General features: G+C 48.3%; 2 protein-coding genes and 2 pseudogenes across 2 annotated transcripts; 2 read left to right on the forward strand and 2 right to left on the reverse strand.

The window, feature by feature from the left end:
• The first annotated feature begins 3,770 nt into the window (after nucleotides 1-3,770).
• On the forward strand, nucleotides 3,771-6,173 carry LOC123125083 (uncharacterized; annotated as a pseudogene).
• A 2,492-nt stretch (nucleotides 6,174-8,665) lies between these two features.
• Nucleotides 8,666-11,074, reverse strand: LOC123120710 (uncharacterized). The gene is made up of 2 exons (XM_044540699.1): nucleotides 10,583-11,074; nucleotides 8,666-9,436 (listed from the first exon to the last, which is right to left on the reverse strand). The coding sequence occupies exons 1-2, from the start codon at nucleotides 11,072-11,074 to the stop codon at nucleotides 9,404-9,406; spliced, it is 525 nt and encodes a 174-aa protein (XP_044396634.1). The 3' UTR covers nucleotides 8,666-9,403.
• Nucleotides 11,075-11,825: 751 nt separating this feature from the next.
• LOC123125084 (protein SRG1-like) lies at nucleotides 11,826-13,122 on the reverse strand. The gene is made up of 3 exons (XM_044545619.1): nucleotides 12,644-13,122; nucleotides 12,227-12,554; nucleotides 11,826-12,149 (listed from the first exon to the last, which is right to left on the reverse strand). Exons 1-3 carry the CDS (start codon nucleotides 13,120-13,122, stop codon nucleotides 11,826-11,828), a joined length of 1,131 nt encoding a protein of 376 aa, XP_044401554.1.
• Nucleotides 13,123-13,713: 591 nt separating this feature from the next.
• On the forward strand, nucleotides 13,714-20,134 carry LOC123125085 (uncharacterized; annotated as a pseudogene).
• Nucleotides 20,135-23,381: the final 3,247 nt, after the last annotated feature.

Below are 23,381 nucleotides of genomic sequence, written 5' to 3' on the forward strand. Positions count from 1 at the left end.
TGCTACAAAAGAAGAGAGATATTAGAAAGAGATAGAGGAAGAAGAGGAGGAGGAGGAAGGAGGGGCAGGGAATGAACCCACCAGAGGCAGAGAGGAGGCGCAGCCCCATGGCTGCCGGTGTCGGGCCAGGAGGGGATGAACTCTCCTCTTCTACTGCTTATCTTGGCGGCGTCGACGTCGCTCAAGCCCAAGGCCTGCTGTTGCGCCGCCTTGGCCTGCTGCTGCTGCTCCCCGCCGCCGCTGCCGCCGTCGCGCTCCTCGTCCTTCCTCCGCTGCTGCTCGTCGTCGTTGGGAGGGGGGCTCTGTTGCGGCGGATCTGGCCGCCGACGGCGCGGTTCGAGCCGGTGGGCGGCGGCGGCGGCGATGTGGGTGGGAGGAGAGGAGGCGCGTGGGAGGGAAGGGGAGAGGACGCGCGGGGGAGGAGAGAGGAGGCGGCGTCTAGGGTTCAACACAGAGCGGCTGCCCTTTATAAACCTGCACGTGAAATGACCAAAATGCCCACGGCGGGGCAAGGAAATTACAGGGGGTGGCAGGAACGAGACGGTAACTATTCATTGCAGCAGTAACTTTTTTCTCGATCCAGCGGCTGAGATCAATCCGGGGCAAGATCGGACAGTCCAAATCGGATCAAGCAAACCGATCCGACGGCTGAGAGTTACCAAACTCTGAGAGAGCCTGGGAGTGACTGCATCTCTTATTTCTCGATGTCTACCCCTTTTGCAAAAATAACAGCATCATCTTCTTAAAGACCGATTCTCATGCTTGGTCTCCTTGTAGGAAAAGGGGCTAGGGAGCCTTGTTCAGTAGCCACGGCAAGCAGACGATGCAGTGGATCAATGGCTAAACTGAAAAGCAACGGCGACAGGGGATCTCCTTGCCCCAGTACACGGCAGTGCCAAATTTGAGCACCCGGAGTTCCATTGAGCAGGCAAGCAGAGGAGGCCGAGGAAAACAACATGGATATCCGTTCACGCTAGCGAGCACTGGATTCCATTCTCTGTCGAAGTTCTAGAATGTACTCCCAGGAAACTGAATCATAAGCTCTCTGAATGTTCAGTTACTTCTCTGTCAGAAACCTTGAGAATGTGTATAAAATTGTCCTTCTTTTCGAACAGATTTTTGCGTGAAAAAACTTTGTGTTGGCCATGTGATCCTGGAAGCTTGCCGTTTCCTTGATCTCGCTATAGCCTCCAAGCCTATCACATTCAGTTTTAGTTGCTTCCTCAATCTGAATTCCGCGTCAAAAAGTTTTTTGAACTCTGGAGCTGCTGCATTTGGTAGCAAGAGAGGAGAATGATCTGAGAATGATGTTGATGCTGCAGCAAGCTGAGAACCCAGGATGCATTGCCTCCCAGCCCCAGGAGTAGGAGAATGATCTTGTGATGGTTCCGCATCTTGGAAGATGTCAGCGAGCAGGACGAACTGGGGAGAAATGAAGACATGCATGGCCGTGGTGAATCAAAGCTAAGCTTGAGATGCACGCGATCAAATCCGAAGCTTGAACTGAGTTGGAGTGCATTCCGATTTCTTCACGGATCACTCACAGCAGCACACGGCTTCGATCTCATCACGAATCACTTCACAAGTTAAAAGGCCTTGCCCTCTGTCTTCTCTAGCGCACTTCCAATCTTCCCCATCGTCTCCTCTCCTCTCCTCCACCGCGCGCATCCTCTCCTCCACCCCAGCGACCGGCATCCACTGCTCCCATGGAGATTGCCCGCCGGGAGCCCTTCAGCATCATGTCCGGCTCCGGCCGGAAGCGCCCGCGCCCGCTGGAGATCCTTCGCCAGCGGTTCCAGTCAGAGCTCGCCGCGGTCCGTCGCCTCCTCGACGAGGCGCACGCCGTGCTTCCCGCCTCGTCCCCGTCGGCTCCCCGCGTGCGCGTCCCTCCAGCCGTGGAGCCGCCAGCCAAGAAGAGGAAGGCTTCCCCCCTTCCCGTTCCCGTGAAGAAGATGACGTCCAAGGAGAGGAACCAGCTCTACGGGGACCTCGCGAAGCTAGCCAAGCTGTCTGAATCACATGTACTCCCTGCTCATATCTTGGAGCTGCTGAAGAAGCACAGCCGCCGCGGCCTCTGCGGCGATTACATCGAGATCGAGATGCACGCCGTCCAGGACGCGGCCCTTGTGGAGATGCAGAAGCAGCTGGACAAATTCCTTCGAGAGAGGGCGAATCCGACGACGCATCATCAACACAAAAAGATGATGGCCCAAGACCAAGAGGAGGACGAAGACGTCGACATCGTCGGCGGCGTCTCTCCTTTGCCGGTCAGGCCGACACCAGTGCAGCTCGTCGAAGAGGATGGGGTGTACGTAGACATCTGCGGCGACGCCTCACCCTCACCGGTGAAGAATCTTGGCCAAGGTGCAACCATCAGCGGCAGCAGCGGTTCGGATTCTGATTCTTCTCACCAGAGCGTCGACAGTCGTCCAGCTCCGGCAGAGCGCGCCGCCAACACTACGCCTCCAACACGCGACCTGATCGCCCGTGCCAACGAGATTCTGGAAAGGCGGCGAAAGGAGGCGACGTCCCGGGCGAGGGAGAAGGCCCGTCAGCAAGTGCTAGAGATGGAGAGGACGGCAATGCCGAAGGACACCCTAGACGAGGACGTGAAGGCCCTCGGCATTGATCAGCACAACACGGCCAGGCCCAACAACTTGCTGCGACAGATGGGACTCTTTCTCAAGGTTGACGACCACGACCTGAAGCAGCAGCATCAATGCTGTCAAGAAGATTTAGAGGAAGGGGAGATTCGGTTGTGATCGTCGTTTTCTTTCTTAGAAGTGATCGTCGTGGCTAGTAAGAAAGCTTGTAATAGTTCTCCTCTGCTGCTGAACGTGATTGAAAATGTATGAAAATACTTGATCGATTAATTCGAGTCTCAGCTCAGTTAGTGATTTTTACTTTTGTATGTACACATGTTTTGTGGTGTGTGACGACGGTTTTGCTGAATTGGTTGAATTCGTTGTTTTGCTGAATTGCAGAGAGCAGAGGGACATTTGGGCCGGGGCATTTTGTTTATTAACCGTGCTCTGGTCGTCAGGCTGCTGCCATCGCTCTGAACTTCTGAACTTCTGAAGGTTGTTAAGATTTAAGAACTGATTCTGTGGCAGCTAGTTATAGTAGCTAGTTAGTAGTTGTTGTAATTAGTCCAAGAATTGATTTCTGTTCTTGTTTGTAGAAATGAAGAGAAAGACTTTTAGACAGTTATTTTGCAAGTAATTCAAATGTCTCCCTGTTGTTCCCGAACCCAACACTGTATATGGTCAAACATGAAATCTCTACAAAAACTAATTATTTAGGCACGGAGGGAGTAGGACTTTTGCTTATTTGGATTATAGGATTAGGAGATATTGAATCTTTTGGTAAGCAGATCCAGATTTTGGTTCAGAATTTTAGATTAAAAAAAATCTTGCAAATATTACAATATGTTGCCAGTAGTATTCAGGGAAATTTCGACCTTATTTGGACTAGGATTGGGAGATAATGACTTTTTTTCGCACTGTTAACTTTAAGCCTACCCTCAATTTTTGCCATGGATTCACCACTCTCTGGGATGATGGATTTACCTTAACAGGAGATTTATGAGGCCTTTGTGGAGTATTATTTTTTTCCAGATTTTTCTGGATAGTTCATGTTTTGGGCTAAAATTTATTTTTTGGCAAAATTATTTTGTTATTTTGGTCTGTCCAGCCTCTCATTTCTGTCATCCAACAAAGAAACATGTAATGTGTGTTTGGCAAAGCTAAGGGGTATTTGCTGAATTGCAGAGGAAGAAGGAACATTTTGACCGGGGCAGAGCAAACACGAGGCATTTTGTCTATTAGCCCTGAAAGTTTTGGTGGGAGAAAAGGGAGTGCAGGGAGCAGTTCATGGCGGCCGCGGGGCTCGACCGACGGCGAAGGGGGTGCGCTCCTGGGGCAGCCTCTGCCGTTGCTCCTGGGGCACTTGAACCCTTCCTCTCGGACGTGGCACCCTCGTCCTCGAGAGTCCAGTTCAGGTGCGTGCTGTCTTGCGGTTCATCTGTTTGTGGCTGGTGGTGCGCTTCTGGATCGTTCATGGGGCTGTATATGCTGTGGTGCAGGAATATGGCGTCGCTGGCGCGGTGGGTGGAGGAGGGTGGTGCGGCGGAGGTGTTGGACAACAAGGTGAAGCTCTGGCAAGCTGTTGTACAATGTCGAGGAGATCGGGTACGCCACCTGTTTGTTGAAATGCCTTAACAACGTGGCATTGGTTCTGTTTTCAAGTACTTCAACTTGCAGTCTGAGGCTTGTTGGGTGATCAAACTATGCAGGTTTTTGGTAGAAAGAGGGGCATTGGTTCTTCTCAACGACAAGGATGTAACCATAGCAATGGAGGAAATCTATGGAAAGATTGCAGGAGGGAGTTACGGGTGCTCCCGGCTTGCCTTCCAAGCTTACAAGCACTTGAAGTTGCTTGGCTACATTGTTGGGCGATATGGTGTTCCATGGACAATGATATGCGTAAAGCCATATGTTGCAGAACAAAACTATCATAGAAGGTATAGAAGTAGGTAAGGAGATGCAAAAAGATCGCAATAAATGAATTTGGGCTTAGCAGTTTACGGTTGATTTCGTCACCAAATTTGATAGTGCTGATGGTGCCTGAAATGACATCACCAAATTTCTCGAAGTAATGCACATAGATGGGATGTATCCATCCTTTAAAGTGCATCTACCAAATAGCAAATTTAAGAAGTCGTCCCCAGGAGTCCCTAATTTTCTTGTATGTCTGTTAAGGTAATGCTACTTTCCCCGTCGCTTACAAATCGCGGATCCATGCTTTTAAACTTGTGCATTTTTGTTTACATTGATCCGTTCCTTTTGACATGGATGCTTAATTGTTTTTGGCTCATGTGTTTGACATGATTTTAGCTATCTATCGTTTGAAATGTATGATTTCCCCTTTCACTTATATGTTCTGAAACTATGGGATATTTAGGCATGTAGGATGTGTCTATGATGTGTTATTGGCTGTCTTTGCACATGGATATAATTTATCTGTTGTTCACTCTATTCTGTGAACACAGATTTATTTTATTTGTCCATTATACCTGAGTGGTTAGCATGCTTGAGCTATATAAATGCAAGAAATTTAAGCCTACTGTCAAAGGTGATGGATTTTTTTTGGGGAGGTTCTAAGCGCAGTTACAGTCAGCTGAACTCTGTCTTGCAATCAAATTGTGCAATCAGTCATGATTTCCTGTATTTATATGCTTATCATGGTTGCATCACTTGCGACTTATCACGAGTTATCATCGTTTTCTTGACTGACCTTTACCCAAAGAAAGAAATCCGAGTAACAGTAGGTAGCAATGTGCGTAAAGCCATAAACTGTAGAACAGAACTATCAGAAGCTTTAGAAGTAGGTAAGGAGATGCAAAAAGGGTCTCAATATACGAACTTGGGCTTAACAGTTTACGGTTGATTTCGTACAATCTGGTGATTGACACCTCTAGCCATCCTAACTTTTTGTTGTTCGATTTGCCGCAGAAACAAGCCACCCTCAAGGGATGAACTGGAAACTGTGGAGAAGTTCGCCGGCATTCGTCTTAAATTCTGCCAAGTTGATAATGGACGCATCAGCTTACTCTCCTTGGACAGAGTTACACTTCCTACTTTGCCCTGATACATAGATAGCAGCAGGAATGTTTTGTAGTTGTCGCCTGTTCTGGTCCTGTAAGCTGTTAGCTAAGCCTGCCTCAGGGTGTATGTTTCTGTTCCGGTTATCCGCATTCTTGGCAGGACCAAGGAAGGCATCATATAGATCTTCAGGTTCTTGAGTTGCTTGGTTACTGCTGATGATGTCGTTTCGGCTCGTGCAACAGGAAATTTGGTCTTCCGAGGGCGATGAATGCTGCTCTTTTCATTGTCCCTGGCTTGATGTCTGGGTGTGGAGTTTGAATGCTCATGAGTAGCCAGCGTGCCGGAAGCGAAACCGCAATGCAATACCAGATTTGCAGTCCAGAAAACATGTATTCCAGCAAGAGGCCGTCGTACCATTGTCATTAGCTCATGTTTGATCAGTATTGTAACCACTGTTTGTCAATGGATTGGCCATATGCATACAGATAATGATATCATGGTATTGGTACACAGACGTAGCCTACCTGTAATGTTACTTTCAGCTAGCGGATGCCGCATCTCCACTGATACAGACGCTAGGAAGCTCGAGTGCCTGAGCTATCGCTCTTGATCTAAACTTATACGATGCTCTTTAGCCTGAAAAACAAGTAAACTACTTTGAATTTGACTATCAGTTGAAAGAAAATGCTATATATAGTACAATTTAACATGCATAAGCTGAAAGCTGCCCTTCTGTTTTGCAGAGCCTCTCTGGGCATTAGAATTTGTTGCCCTTGTTAGATGTTAGGTATTATGTACTGCACTAGCAAGATGCCCGTGCATTGCACGGAACATCAAGATGCATTTTTTTTTTACAAAACACTTGTTGTGATTGACCCATGCAGGAGTAATCCCATGTGTAAAAACTAATGATATCTCGAGAATTTTATCGAAAAAATGGTATCTCGGGAATTTCATCAAAAAAATGAAAGATGGGAGATAAGGTGAGGAGGAGTGGAGCGTGGTGGTGACTGGTGGTCGGACTGGGCGGAGGCATGGGGATGGATGGCGCCGGCAGGCGACAGCGGCCACCATGCTAGATTGTTTCAAAGACTTTCTTTTTTAATTACTCATCAATGAGGTTGTGGGAGATAAGGATGAACGAGGCAAGGCCTTATCTGTCAATGTGGAGAGAGGTGCGGGTATCTTTTGTAAAATTGTCATAGTTTGCTCTCTATCCGTCAGATATATATCGGACGGTCTATATTACAAAATGGCAGGCACACCATCATCACCAACTCGGTTTTTTTATAAGAGTAGAGATATTGTCAATCTTCTCAATGCTGAAGACAATCAAATTTCACCTTGAACAGTCTGAAATAGACAAGCAAATCAGTGAGCTACAACAAATCCAGAATGAGCTTTAGGATTATTATTTTTCTTGATGGTGTACTAATACTCATGAGTAAACTGAGAACTGAAATCAAATTCATGATGGTGTGCTACTAAGCTTTTATCGATTTTACACTGAGTTTTCTATATACTAATTAGTAGTGTTAGTAAACCAAAGATTATTATTCAAATATTCAAGTAATTATTTTAACATGTGTACAGGGCACCATTAGATTCCAGGGACATTTTGATTTGAAATCCATGCAAGAAACATTCACTACGTATCGAGACTAGAGTTTTTTTGGCTGCGGGGTAGGGGGGGGGGGGGGGGGGGGGGGGAGGGTATCGAGGGTAGATTTTATTACTCAAATAATTATTTTAACATGTGGATAGTGCACCATTAGATTGCAGGGACATTTTCAGTTGAAATCCATGCAAAAAACGAGAGTAAGAGTTTTTCTCCTAACTCCACATCGTAGATGCACACAACCACAGCCACATGAATTTGATTTCTTATATCTCCCCCGACACAATTGTCACTATTTAGTGGATGTAATTAAATGATAGTTGGAATTTAGTCATTGGAAATGCATCATAAGTGATATCATGATTGGTTCCAGTGCGTCAAATATATTTAAAGGTCCAGACTGAGGTTTGCCACTGTCAACATTGGTACGTATATATGGTACATATGAACAATTTTAATATATGGCATTCGCCTGCTCGCAAAAATATATATTCATATCCATTTTACCTATTTTTTGTTAACTCTACCTAATCTCTATCTAATAGTAAGTCAGGAAAACGTTTGAAATTTACATAAAGCCCCTTTAGTTTTCTTGACATTAACCCGCGGTCCGGGTTTAATGAGTCGAAGAAAATATTTTGGCTTTTGCAGAACCCCTTGAATTTCTCACGAATCAACCCGCAGTCCACTCGCCCAAACTATAAGTTAAATGCTTAAGTTGTGATTCGAACACGGGACCCTAGCACTGTAGTTGCATCATGCTGGCCACCATCACGAGTAGGTGAGTCCGCTAAATATTTTTTGAACTTAGACGGGTCTGTTATTAATTCCTTAGCCAACCAGGGAATGGGAGGAGAAAATTGTTAGCACTATAATTGGAAGTTAATATATACGTTATTAATGATTCGCATGGAATCAGCCAATGAAGGCGACAGTTCAATTGCCACTTCAATTTAATGGGGCTGACTAAAAAAGGGGAATCTTATGATGACTACCCGACTAATATACCCACCCGAAGGCAGTGCTAGGAACGACATTCCGTATAACACACGACTATTCACACTTAAATAGTCCCACATCGATTTCTTACACTAAATCCCCGCAAAAAAAGATTTCTTAAATATCATCAATCTATATACATTCATAAATTGTTTGAAATATTAACAAGCCCCCTTGGAAATAACGAGGAGAGAATGAGAATGGAGGAGGTGCATCATCGGGCGTTAATCGCACTAGATGACCGGTTGCGTCAATTGACGCACAGTCCCATTTAAAACCTTGAGTGCTTTCAGAATACTTACATTTGTTAGTAACTTCAGGTGTGAGCAACCACTTAGGTACCCACACAAAATCTTTTAATAAAAAATTAATACGAATTTCTTTTTACAAATATATACGTGAGAATATGCAATTTGTAGTCAATCCATTTTCAAACATGGGATTAAAACTGCAGTTTATTTGCATTCTGATCAAACCATGGCGCATATTGTTTATTTGCATTCTGAACCAAGAGGCCACAAAACCTCCTAAACTGAAAAATTCGTCAATGAGTGAGTGACACAAAAGGCAAGCCAACTAATGCTCCATCACAATGTATCCATGAAATACATCATTAAAAAGGGTGTTCTAGCTAGTACCTATCTGCTAACATGGGAGACAATCAAACAATACATTCTAGAAAGCTCATGCCAACAAAGTAACGATCATGGGGGGAAGAAGGTTGATGCTCCCCGGTAGAAAAAATCTGACTTGCTGCTGATGCAAAAACTCAAACCATCAACACACCTTTTTTCCGAGTGAACCAACTCCGAAATACCTCAACCTACATGAAGGAATAAAGACCAATAGCCTCATATCCCCCCAACCTGTTTTCTCCTGTAATTTTCAGTGATTCAGATGCATGAAGAGATATATGCAGCAGCAAGAACAATGAAATAAGAGAAAACGATCTCACATTAGTTGATCCCAAGAACACATAGAAAGTATGTATTTTTTTACGTGCCTGTAAATCGGCAAGTCATCGATGATTGATCTTCTTATAGGGCTATGCGTAAACCTCGAGAGCTGATTCAGTTGGAAAATGAAATGAATCAAACAACTCAAAAAAATGGAAGGCAAAAACTGCGGTAAAGAGATGGTACTGATGACTGTATACATTGGCAAAGTTGCGGAGGTGCGGCTACTGGGCTGCTCTCATCAGGCTATCCATACCCTACCCATGAAATATATAAATGAATTAGAGAAAGGAAAGAGAATAAACACGGCTGAAGGCCGAGCTCATGGTGGGGTGGTGAAACAGTAGTAGAACTGAAACATTCATCAAGCAAATGCCGACTGCCATATGACACAACCAGCAAGGTAAGAAATCGGGTCATGGAGGAGCTCAACCCCGCAGAAATAATCCACCTCTGGGAGAAAACAACAAACTGATGTTGTTGGCAAACCTGAGCAGCCAGCGGAACAATGAACAATGAACCGAACGATCCCGCACCAACACTGGAAGGAGAAGTAAGCAAAAGAGGAAAATCGAACAGCAGGAGGCAAGGTAACGGAAAATCGACGCGGCCATGTATGACGGCTGGCTGGGGCAGCGTGCCGCTTACTGCTGTGGATGTCATCCTCTCCTCCCATAGATAACAACCATGAGACGTCCCCTAGGAACCTGAGCAACCAGCAGCACCGTCGGAAGCGAGGCAGGGCGGTTATGACTGGTTGGAATTTTTTTATGGACTCTACCAACAAGCTGTCCACACACTGACTCCGCATCTTCAGTTGAACCAACAGTCTTCCTATTAGAATTACTTGACTGCAGCTAAAAACAAAGGAATGGGTAAACAAGCAGTTCTCAAAACACATTCTCGAGATTAAAACATCTGATCACTTGATAAACTACTAAATGAGGAATATAGTAGAGCCACCTGAATCAGGAAATCACATGGCTTACATAGATCATTCTTCCCCTGCCAGCCTTCTGGGATTTTCGTCGAACACCTTGTAGGCGTACAGAAATAAAATCTGCACAAGCACAGATGATCCACGACCTGTCACTGCCAACGCTTCCTCCCGATTTCTTCCACACGAGTACCCCCTCTTCTCCGCTCACACGAGTACCCCCTCTTCTCCGCCCCTTCAATAGGAGCTGCGGGTCACCGCCTCCATCTCCCTCACCCCTGCATATCACCGCGACACCGCCTCTCGCCCTCTCTCAACATCCGGGCCACGGAGCAAGAGACGAAGGATGGAGGCGTACCAGGGGTTGATCGTAAATCGAGCGATGAAGGACGAAGACGGCCGCACAGGGGAGGGAGGAGGACCAACGAGCTCAGCAGGTGGGAAGGCATGAAGGAAAAGATCTCACCGCCTCCAACTCGAGCTTGTCGGCGAGCCGTCCTCTCCTGCCCCACCTTAGCAGCTCCCTCATCACCTCCACCAGATTCCCCCTCGTCCTTCCTTGCCTGGCCATCGATGTCCCCTCTCCTCTATAATCCCGCGCCGGCGCCGGCGCCGACGCCTGGGTGGCCGCATCCGTCCTTCTGCTCCGAATCGCGAGGAAGAGAGGGTGGGCAGAGATGGGCCTAGCGAGGAGGTGGCGCCGCCCGCGATGTGAGCGAGCAGGGAGGAGGAGGAGGGACGCGGGGCGGGGCTCGAGGAGGACGGGCGGTTGGAGAGGAGGGAACGGGGATGAAGGAGAAAGCGGACGGGCGGAGCGGTGGTCTTTTCCCTCGCGTGGTGCGGTGCGCTCGCCTGACCCTCGCTGTTTTTTCTCACGCGCGGTCGCGTTGCGGTGGTTTTTTTTCTTCACGTGGTGCGGTGCGCTCGAGCCATTGGTTGTGCGTAGCAACTCCTTCATCCTTTATATGTTCAATGAGTATGCAGAATTAAATGAGGACGTGCCCCTCCTGCATAAAAGAGGGCCTTGCACTATTGATTTGAAAACGGGAATTGTGGTCTCCCACACAATCCTCACTACAATCACGCCAATTTTATCTTCCGTTGCAACGCACGGTCCCTTTTGCTAGTACTAATAAATGGACTATTGCTTCTATCCATCTGTCATTAAAATTACCCCCGAAGTTGATAGAAGTCACCCACTATGCCACCTATAAATAGAAAAACGATTTGATTCGCTACATGGGCCGTTTTCTTTGGTTTATATACGGTGCGGCCCTAATGACACACAACAACACAGCCAACCCACTAGCCAAAGCTTTACTCCCCCATCCAAGAGACTTTAGTTCGACCCAGTGCCGCCCTTTTTTTCACTTTTCTTTCTTTTTGCAAATTCAAATGCCTTTAAAATAATCATATCTTTCAAACCCTAACTCCAAATTTAACATGTTGTATATGAAAATCGCGTAGAAAAATATGTAGATAGCTACGTTCGCTAGCAAAATATAGAGGGTTACAAAAAAAGGCCTCGCTTGGGGCCTAGTCGGCGTCGATTTTGTGCCCGACTTTGAGTATGTTTGCACGCCCACCAATTTGATATATGCCACAAGTCTTAGTATTAAAAGTGACAATTTCCATCAAGTTTAAGCACCGATGGTGTAATTGACTCTTTATTTTATTCCATGGAGGTGATCATATGTGAAGTACACTGATCAACTCGTATTCACACTACACTTGTGGGAGTGAGAGAGGAACATCATGCACTCGTGCTCAGCGTCGGCCACTGCATTGATCCTGACATTGAGGAAGTCAACGGTGCGATCTCCTGCTGCAAATGCATCCCAGTATCCATCGGCCAATGTCTGGACCAAGCAGTTCTTGAACATCGCCGGGCGCTTCTCGTGGACTAGCACCCCCGGCGGCCCTATGATCCTCTCGGGCTCCGGCTGGTAGAACATCGCCAGTGACAGCCTCTCCTTGTCGGCGCTCGTCACCACACGGCGCCACGGCGCCTTGAAGATTGCATTGCTGATGATCTGTGTGCATAGGAATGAGATACTACTCTCTTTCATGATCTTTGCAAATTACAGTAGTTATATGCATGTATACGTACCTCCATGCCCTCGCCGACAACGACCAACAGGTCATTACTGAGCACGGGAACATCAACCCAGTGGCCGTCCTTAAGCACCTGGAAGCCGCCGACGTCCTTGTCCATGAGGAGCAGTGTGATGACAGAGTTGTCGGTGTGCGGCTTCAGCCCGTTCACGAGGTCCGGGCGTGGGCAGGGAGGGTAGTAGGTGAACCTCGAGTATGACTTGAACCTCTCACCCACCATGTTGATGAAGAAGCCCTCCTCCTGGTTCAGAAGCTTTGCCATGGCCTTCAGCACATCCATGGTCACTCTCCCACTCTCTAAGGTGTACTCGTGTAGGAGATCCCTGCAGATTATATATGATCTCCAATATAAATGCAAATAAAAAAGGATTTTAAATCACCGAGGGCAACAATTAATGTGTAGGTCGAGTACCTTAGATTCTGCGGCCAGAACTGGAGCCGCCTCTCGTCCTCCGGCTGGAGCTGGAGCCAGAGCCGGTCACACCAGTCGAGGATCTGCTCGTGGGAGTCGATGCGGTCGATGCCGTACCCTTCGTTCTGGAATTTGACGCCGTCGATCACGTTGCCGCACTTCTGCTTCTCCTCCAGCGGCAGGTGGAAGAACTTCCTTGTCGCCTCGAGGATCTCGTCGAGGAACTCCTTTGGCATGCCATGGCCGGTAACCACAAAGAGGCCCCATGAATGGAGCACAGACCGAAGCTTGGCCGCCTCCTCAACGTCATCGGGCATGGCCAGACGGCTCACGTCCACGATGGGGATGACCAGCTTGGCTTGCTGTGCAACGGTGGTCGGCCTGTTCTCCTCGCTTAGCACGTACCTGATCGGCGGCGCCACAAGTCCAACGTCCACGGCCACCATCTGCACCAGCTTTCCCTGATCCTGATGAACCATCTTGACGCTAGAATAGGTCTTCTAAACCAAGTGCACGTACTCTTTCCTTTGGCAGTCTATATATATAGGCTTCAGGTGTGCGCCTATTTCAACGTTAGGTGACAACCAGCAGCAGTGGCCTGAATCGAGGGAGGGCGGGTCTTCTCAGGTGAGCTTCTCCCTCTCAAGTCAAGTGTAATGCCCCATGCCTTTGGTCACTTCCTCGATTTGGACGATTTCAGGGTTTGGTGTGTGTTGCAATTTATTTGGTATGAACACTAGCATGGGGAATGTATCTGGATGGTGGATTTATCGTCATACCAGATGGATTGGCTTTTGTGCAGCGTTGTTTTTTCAGATTAAGTTTGTTTTACCAAAATTCTTTTGTTACTTACTTTGGTTAGGGATATTTTCGGCATCCAACAAAGAAACATGATAAATTGTAATGTGTCACATTTTATCAATCGGCAAAGCTAAGTTGGGGGTATTTGCTTAATTGCAGAGAAAGAAGGGCATTTTGGCCAGGGAAGAGCTAACATGGGACATTTTGTCAACTATTAGCCTTGAAAGTTTTGGTGATAGAAGGGCGTACAACCGTGCAGGGATTGGTTCATGGCAGCCGTGGCACGCGACCGGCGGAGAAGGGGCCGTGCTCCTGGGGTTGCCTCCCCCGCTCGCGGCTGAAGACGACGGGGAGGAGCAGCACCTCAACCCCTTCCTCTCGGACGCGGCACCCTCTTCCTCGAGAGTCCAGTTTGTTAGGAATAAGCCATGGCCGTCACGGTGGCGACCACGTCGGGTGCGTGTGCGTGCGCGCACCGGACGCGTCGGGTGCAGACTGAGCTGCATCGGGTCCGTGGCGGGAGTGCATGGGTGTGTGTGTGTGTATGACAGCGCGTGTGTGGGTTGGTTAGAGAGACGCGTGGGGGTGTGACCGCGCCGGGCACTGACCCGGTCGCGTCCCGTTTGCGTGCGTGCGCGTCGGGCGCGGAAGCTGTGAAGCGCGGGGCGTGATGAAGTGGGCAGTGGGGCTGCGTCGGGAGCAGACGTGGGCGTTGGTGCGCGCATGTATAAGCCCCGACCCCGCGTGTTGTAGCCAGTCGCTCGAGTTTGTGGCTTGAGTAAAGCGGCCGTTGTTGCGGCCGGCGGCGTTCGTGCGTCTCGTATATTTTGTTGTGTGCTTCTCGTTCTTCCTCCTTTTCTCTTCTTCAGTGTGTGCCAACGAGAGAGAGAGAGGTCAGTAAAGAGACAGAGAGGTGAGCTAGGGCGGCCACGACTCCAACAATTGGTATTCAGAGCCTCGTTGCGAAGGTGATCGCTGGCGATGTCGCTTGCGGATCGGGGAGCTCGCTGCCGCAGCCCGTTCCCATGCTCACTGGTGAGAATTACATCACGTGGGCGATCAAGGTGGAGGCCAACCGGGATGCGGCCGGATTGTGGGAGGCGGTGGTGCCGGCGGAGGACGCGGCGACGGCGGTGATTGCCAAGAAGGACAAGCCGGCGCGGGCGTACCTGCTTGGCGCGCTCGCCGAGGATCTCCTGCTGCAGGTGGCGCTCAAGAAGACGGCGGCGGAGGTCTGGAGCAGCCTCAAGGCACGGTTCGTCAGAGCCGATCACGTCTGGGCGGCGCGGCTGGCCTCGCTTCGGAGCGATTTCGAGCTGCTGCGGATGGAGAGCAGCGAGACGCTGGACGCCTTCGCCGGCAAGATCAGCGGCATGGCGGGTCGCTATGCCGGGTTGGGGTCGACGCTCGACGATCCGGCGATGGTGAAGAAGCTCCTGGACTCCGTCCCGGATCGCTTGTACGCCGCCGTCGCCGGAATGGAGCAGTTCTGCGACGTGAACGCCATGCCATTCGAGGAAGCTCTCAGGCGGCTGAAAGTGTTCGAGGAGAGGCTGCGACGGCATGGACAAGGCGGCGACGAGCGGGCAGATGGCCAGCTGATGTACACGGCGGCGCAGTGGCAGGCGCGGCAGCGACGTTAGGGTGGTGGCGGCTTCAACGATGATGGCGGCGCGGCGAGCACGGCATCAGGCGGCGGGAACAAGCGGCACGGGCGATGCTACAAGTGCGGCAAGCGCGACCACTTCAAGCGCGAGTGCCCCCAGCTGTGGAAGGCGCCGGCGGCAGAACATGCACTGCTGGCGGACGTCGACGTCGAGGACGCCGGCCTCCTCTGAGCCACGGCTTAGGGGATGAATGTTAAGAATAAGTCATGGCCGTCACGGTGGCGACCACGTCGGGTGCGTGTGCATGTGCGCACCGGACGCATCGGGTCCGTGGCGGGAGTGCACGGGTGTGTGTGTGACAGCACGTGTATGTGCGCGTGTGTGGGTTGGTTAGAGAGACGCGCGGGGGTGTGATCGCGCCGGGCGCTGGACCCGGCCGCGTCCCGTTTGCGTGCATGCGCGGCGGGCGCGGAAGTTGTGGAGCGCGGGGCATGGCGAAGTGGGCAGGTGGGGCTGTGTCGGGAGCGGATGTGGGCGTTGGTGCGCGCATGTATAAGCCCTGACCCTGCGTGTTGTAGCCAGTCGCTCGAGTTTGTGGCTTGAGTAAAGCGGCCGTTATTGCGGCCGGCGGTGTTCGTGCGCCGGGTATATCTTGATGTGTGCTTCTCGTTCTTCCTCCTTTTCTCTTCTTCAGTGTGCCAACGAGAGAGAGGGGTCAATAAAGAGACAGAGAGGTGAGCTAGGGCGTCCACGACTCCAACACAGTTCAGGTGTGTGCTATCTTGTGGTTGATCTGTTTGTGCTGCTGGCGCACTTCTGGACCTTTCATCTCATCGGGTTGTACATGTTGTGGTGCAGGAACGTCGCGTCGCGGGCGCGGTGGGTGGAGGAGGCTGGTGCGGCAGAGGTGTTGGACAACAAGGGGAAGCTCTGGCTGACCACTGGCATAGCACGGGGTGGCAAGCTCTACTACAATGTGGAGGAGATCGGGTACGCCACCTGTTTGATGAAATGCTGTAACATTGCAACATGCCCTGGATTCCTTGTATTTGAAATCGCATGGCTATTACCCATTTTTTTACTAGTTACATCATGTCGCATTTAAAATAGTGCACTAGTGCAACATCATTGTTTAGAGATTATGCATGAATCACATATCATGGTTTTTGTTTTCAAATACTCCGACTTGCGGTTTAAGGCTTGTTGCATGATCAAACTACGCAGGTTCTTGGCAGAAAGAGGGGCATTGGTTATTCTCGATGACAAGGATGAAACCGTTGGAATGGAGGAGATCTATGGAAAGATTGCAAGTGGAAGTTATGGGTGCTCCTGGGATGCCTTCCAAGCTTACACGCACTTGAAGTTCCTTGGCTACATTGTTGGACGATATGACGTTCCCTGGACAATGAAGCATATCTGTTCTGGTGACGTCACCAATTCCCCCGAGAGTATGGATGCCACAAGCCAGAGCTTTGGTAAAGCCAATGGTGCCTGCAACGACATTACCAAATTGCTCATAGGAATGCACATAGGTGGGATGTATCCATCCTTTAAAGTGCATCTACCAAATAGCAAATTTAAGAAGTCGTACCCAGGAGTCCCTAGTTTTCTTGTATGTCTGTTAAGGTAATGTTACTTTTCCTGCCACATGCAGATCGTGGATCCATGCTTTTAAACTTGTGTGGCATTTTCGTTTACAGCAATCCATTCCTGGGTTATCTCTTCACACACATGCTTAATTTTTTGGTCATGTGTTTGATATGATTAGTTATATCGTTTGAAATGTATGATTTCCCCTTTCAGTTTTATGTTCTGAAACTTCTATATATTTAGGCATGCAGGATGTGCCTGTGATGTGCTATTGGCGCTCTTTGCACATGGATATATTTTCTATGTTGTTAACTGTCTTTCTGTGAACATAGATTTAATTTATCTGTTCTATTGAACCTGAGTGGTTATCATGTCTGAGCTATATAAATGCAAGTAGTTTAAGTCTATTCAGCCTAATATTAAAGGTGATAGAGTTTTTTTTGGTTACTAAGCATAGTTATTGTCAGCTGAACTCTGTTTTGCAATCAAACATTGATTCCTATATTTATATGCTTATTATGCATCCATCAGTTGTGACTTGTCACTAGTTCTTTTCTGGGCCGACTATAAATCCGATTCTAAGCCGCAATGAGATGCAAGGCATAAATAGCATAACAGAAGAACTTTAATAGAAGCTCTAGAAGTACTATGTAAGAAGATACAAAAAGGATCACAATATATGAATTTGGGCTCAACAGTTTTCGTTAGGGTTGTGTCAAATATTGTGTATAAGGTAGGTTACAGTTGGACTTGTAATTGTATTGTGTTTAGATAGGATATGGAGTCGTGTCCAAGTAGGACACTTGTATCCTAGGCCTCTCATATATAGCGGGGCCAACATAATAGTACAGAAACGCAGGGAAAGCCGGCGGCGTGTACCGGCGTCTAGGGCGACCTGGTGCGGTATTGTAGCGGTGTCATGGGGAGGAGCGCCCATAGTCAGGCCCCGGGGATGTAGCCATCTCGGTGAATCTCATTAACAAATCTCGGTGTCGTGCTCGTGTGGATTGCTTGGTCCTCGGATCGTGTTGTACTCTTCAAGCAGCGATCGGAACATGCGTGTGTGCTTGTGGCAGCATCTGGCGAGACATGCGGCGATCGGATTGATCGGGCGAGCGTACTGCAGTAGCGGAGACAGATTAATCGGGGCATGTGCTAGCAAGCGGCGGCGGCGCACGAGGCCTAGCGGCTAGCGGGGAGCACAGTCCAAGTAGTGTGTGGCACTTGAATCTAAGTCTCGAGCGTGGGCTAGAAAGATGCTGGAAGTTACAAGGCGTGCCGGATTTGTTTTGAAGCAAAAAAGAGGGACCGAGTCCCAAGAGGAGACGTGATCTCCTTGTCTCCGAGCTGGGCAGCTGCAGCCGTGCACGCGCACGTCGAAAGTAGCAGCGGCTGTAGGGAGACAAGGCACACAACAGATCCAATCGGCAGAAGAAAAGGGCCATCGCTGGTTGTTGCATCCATCGGAATTAGCAAGGGCAAGGCAAAGCAAATAGCTTAGCATACGGAAGTTGAGCCAACGGAGCACTTCATGTGAAGACCAACTAGCTAGATTGCTAGTAGTAGACATAGGTTCTGTTCTTGTACTTGGGGATCACTGGAAGACTGCTCCATTATTTTTCACAGGGTCAGCCGTACAAAGAACTATGGCGCTATCGGGTATTAGGTTTGAGGTGGAGAAGTTCAACGGAACTGGAAGCCTTGGGTTGTGGCAGACAAGAGTGAAAGATTCGTTGGCACAACATGGATGCTTGAAGGTGTTGCAGAAAGTCATGACAGCTATGATGGTGTTATCATGTGATGGATGAAAATTCGTGGAATGATCTGGGAGCCTGGTCGGACTAGATAGTCTGAAGGATCGACGCAAGTCGGTTGATACAGAAGACGGTGGTGGGATCGGCGCTGACGACATAAGAGCGTGATGCTGATGGTGACCGACTTCTGGGGCGTGGAAACACGTGGCGCAAGCCCGAGAGCTTGTGTGGCTTTGACAAGACTATGGTGCGGGGTTGATTCAAGGTGATGTATACACGGAGCTTGAAGTCGACGGGGCGCGTGGGTGGACTGATCATCTACCATGGAGTCATGTTGAAGCTGGAGCTGGAGTCTGGAGGACTTCACTTGGTGCTGATTGAGAGGCTACGACGTAAGAGCTCAGAGAGTCGAAGCCTATTCAGCGGGGAAAAGCGAGGGACACGTAATTCGGACTGGAGCCCAGTGGTCTGATGGAAGCGTGAAACTCGTCATCGATCGGTGATGATCGATGGTACTCTACAGTGGGGGTTGAGTGGTGTGGTTTCGTGACCCTTGGGACTCGATCAGGACAGCGGAGGCTCGACGCGATAATAGCGGCGAGGCGTGCGGTTAGCACGGGGCATGGAGACGGGCCATGGCTCTGGTGGTCATACATGTGATGAGACAATTGCGAATTTGACTCGGGATGACTACAAACAATGGTGAAATTCCTTCATGTTTCAGATATGCGGTCAAGAAAGGAGCGGTGATGTTGAGTTCAGGTAACTCTTATGGGTGACACCCAATATGTGAGTTGTTCACTTTCACGCAGGTCAGTGATCGGTGTGTGATGGCGTTGAACTGATACTCTGGAAGTTGGGAGCACAAACTAGAGTAATAAGGAACTTAATTTTGCTCGAGTGTTGACTGTGGTCAAGAAAAGAAGGGACTACAAGTTGCAGGTGGAGTCATATGGAGTCTTTGGAGTAGCAGTGGTTCTCATGGGATAAGCTCAGGTCCAATGTACATGGAAGTTTGACACATGGACGAATTCAAGATGGTGGAGAATATTCGCCAAGGTGGAGTTTGTTAGGGTTGTGTCAAATATTGTCTACAAGGTAGGTTACAGTTGGACTTGTAATTGTATTGTGTTTAGATAGGATATGGAGTCGTGTCCAAGTAGGACACTTGTATCCTAGGCCTCTCATATATAGCGGGGCTAGACACACGATGTAACCTATGCCAACATAATAGTACAGGAACGCAGGGGAAGCCGGCGGCGTGTACCGGCGTTCAGGGCGACCTGGTGCGGTATTGTAGCGGTGTCATGGGAAGGAGCGCCCATAGTCAGGCCCCGGGATGTAGCCATCTCGGTGAACCTCGTTAACAAATCTCGGTGTCGTGCTCGTGTGGATTGCTTGGTCCTCGGATGATCGACGGAGTGCCTCAAATTTATTCTAACAGTTTTCAGTTTATTTCATACAACCTGCCGATCGGTATTTCTGGCCATAACCTTTTTTGTTGTTGGATTTGGCACAAAGACAAGCCACCTTCAAGGGATGAACTGGAAACGGTAGAGAACAAGTTTGACGACATTCCTCTTAAATTCTGTCAAGTTGATAATGGGCGTATCAGCTTCCTCTCCTTTGATAAAGTTACACTTCCTAGTTTGCCCTGATAGATAGCTGCAGGAAGGGTTATAGGTTTCGCCTGTTCTGTCCTGTATGCATCTGCATCAGGATGTCTGCTTCTGTGCCGCTTCTCAGGGCCGAGAAAGTTGCCAGGTTGATCTTCATGTTCTTCATTTGTGTGCGGAATCGTGTCAACTCTTTGCTGATTGGTTACTACTGAATACTGGTGATGTTGTTTCGGGTGGTGCAACAGGAAAATTTGGGTTTTCCGACTGCGATGAGTGCCACTCTTTTCCCTCTCTGCCTTGAGGCATGGGCATGGAGTTGGAATGCTCATGAGCAGGATGAGAGCCACTCTTTTCCCTCTCTGCCTTGAGGCCTGGGCATGGAGTTGGAATGCTCATGAGCAGCCAGCGTGTCAGGAAGCGAAACCATGATTTTTTATTCGTTTGGTAACGAGGAGTGCATCACTTTCGTGAGGTTCCCTAACACAGCAGATGGCCTTTAACTTCTAGTTGGAGCTTGCAACCTATAAAGACGTTCTAAATTTTGAAAGGAAGGCATATCAGATTTGCAGTCCAGAAAACATGTTGTGTTCGAGCAAGAGATCATCGTACCATTGTCATTCGGCCAGTCTAGCTCATGTTTGATTAGTACTCCCTTCATCTCATAATATAAGAGCGTTTTTGACACCATACTAGTATAAAAAACGCTTTTATATTATGAAACAGAGGGAGTATTTTATAACCACCGTCTGAGGTGATATGCCACCGCATCTGCTATCATGGTAAACAGATGTAGCCTACATGTAATTTTATTTTTTGCGGGTGAGCCTACCTGTAATGTTACTTCAGCTAGCGGATGCCGCATCTCCACTGATACAAAAAGCACCACTTCCCGAGGTCCTGCCACGCTAGGAAGCTCGAGTGCCTGAGCTATGGATCTTGGTCTAAACTTCTACGATGCTCTTTATTAGCCTGGAAACACAAGTAAACTACTACATTGATTTCGATTGTCAGTTGAACGAAAATGTTTTATACATACAATTTAACATGCATAAGCTGATAATTATCCTTCTATTTTGGAGAGCCTGCCTGGACATTATAATTTGCCATTAGCCTTGTCTAATTTCACCTTGAACAGGTTGAAATAGACAAGCAAATCAAGGAGCTACACCTAATCCGGAATGAGCTTTATGATTATATTTTTTGCGGGACATGATTTTTGTTCTTGACGGTGTACTGATACTCATGAGTAAGCTGAGGACTGAAATCGAATTCATGATGGTGTGCTACTAAGGTTTTATCGGTTTTACACTGAGTTTTCTATATACTAATTAGTACTCACTCCGTTCCATAATGTCGTGCGAATAAACTTTTGAGAAGTCAAACTTTACTAAGTTTGACCAAGTTTGTAGAGAAAAAAACTATATATATCTAGAATAGCAAATACATTTCATTAGATACATCAGAATATGTACTTTCATATTGTATACATTTTGGTGTTGTAGATATAAATAGTTTTCTTTATAAATTTACTCAAAGTTTGCAAAGTTTGAGTTTTCAAAAAATCTATATGCACTACATAATGGAATAGAGGAAGTAGTATTAGTAAACCAAAGATTATTATTCAAATATTGAAGTAATTATTTTAACATGTGTACAGGGCACCATTAGATTCCAGGGACGTTTTCAGTTGAAATCCAAGCAAAAAACGAGAGTAAGAGTTTTTCTCCAACTCCACATCGTACATGCTGTTGAGTAAATAGGCAATTTTTTGACTAATTTAATCCATAAATAAATCACTAGCATGGCATTGACAGAATTAACGACATACTGGTTCTGATCTAGACAAGCACGTACTATGCAAACAGTAGACAAATCTACACATAATGGTAGTACTGCTAATATGAAAATAAGCAGGAGAGGGATAAACGCGTTATACCCTCCAGTAGGCCATGCAGAAGGCACGACGGCGGTGGCGGTAGCAGCAGTGTCCTCGGCGGCCTTCTTGTCAGCCTCGTGCTTCTCGGCGGCGAGACGGTTGGCTTCGGTCTGAGACATGGTGATGAAGAAGACGGCGCGGACGTAGAGGAAGTAGCGGATCGAAGGCGAGCAGTCGCGTGGTCGCTTCCCAAAAACCTAATCGCCCCCCTCCCGTACATTATCCGGAGAGGCGGGTTTCGGAGACCTGCTCTCCTGTCGACCGTGTACGCGGCGGACAGGATGGAGTCGCCGGCGGCAGCAACAGCAAAGGAACGATAGTGGGAGGTGCGCGTGGAGCAGATGCGGTCTGTTCGTGGCGGCTAGGGTTTGGCAGCCCACTATCTGATGTCTCAGATCGTGACCCCGGCTGTCAGAAACTCTCCATTACTGATTGGCCAAAATAAGCGCATAGGAGCTCGGCTCGGCTCATTCCCGCAACCCGTGTCGCGTCGTGACGTGGCGAGGCGAGCGGTAGAGGAGGAGTGTGTGAGGGCCTCTTCTCTTCTCAAGCTCCAATGACACGTGGAAGAAAAACCCTTATCAGGAGGTCCAACTCCTCTCCAACTTTCGGGGTGGGACTAAACTTCCCACTACACCTAGTGCCAATTAAATCCACATGGGTCCGTAGAGATTTTCAAAAAAAATTAGATGGGCCTTAGGCCCACCCTAATATTTCAACAATCCCTCACCAGATCTCGAGGGCCCATTGTGTCCTCTGTTCCAATCATTGTTTTGATATACCAACATATCAGTGGAGACCTGTTAAGGTTGAGCTCCACCTAGAGCAAGTAGCTACACTCCTTCACAACTGAACAATGGACTATGCATTGAATTGTCAGTTTGGCGTAAAGAAGTTTCACCACATGTCTTACTAGTACTAGGCTACCGAAGGCGGACCCCTCGGGTGAAGCATATAAGTCACACTCCTGGCCTATTCATAAGCTTGCTAGCAGAGATCACCCCAATCTCATAGACTATGACCAACAGTCAGGCTCATATAGGTGTGTTCCTCCAAAGACCGCTCTGTAGGACAACATCTTGCTTGGAAGCCTTAGAACACATTAAGACAGTAGTCAACCTACCATACAGTATCCGGGAGTATTGCATCTCCAAAGGAGTGGGTTAGTAAAGTTAATCTCCTCAGTTCACCACTAGCTTGTTTTCCCAGGTCCTACTTCACGGGATCTCCGATCACATAGGTTGGGTTACCACCATGGCAACTCATGTGGGTCTCATACCCATCTCCCTCGATGCATTATATCTATCACAACACGCGATAGCCCTTTTGTAAAGGCATCTGCCAGATTCTTAGCCGTTTGGATATAATCCAACGCTATCACTCCGGAGTTTCTTAATTTTCTGACAGCTTTTAATCTCATTCTTATATGTT

Source organism: Triticum aestivum, chromosome 5D, assembly GCF_018294505.1.
Source record: "Triticum aestivum cultivar Chinese Spring chromosome 5D, IWGSC CS RefSeq v2.1, whole genome shotgun sequence".
Classification (NCBI taxonomy): domain Eukaryota; kingdom Viridiplantae; phylum Streptophyta; class Magnoliopsida; order Poales; family Poaceae; genus Triticum; species Triticum aestivum.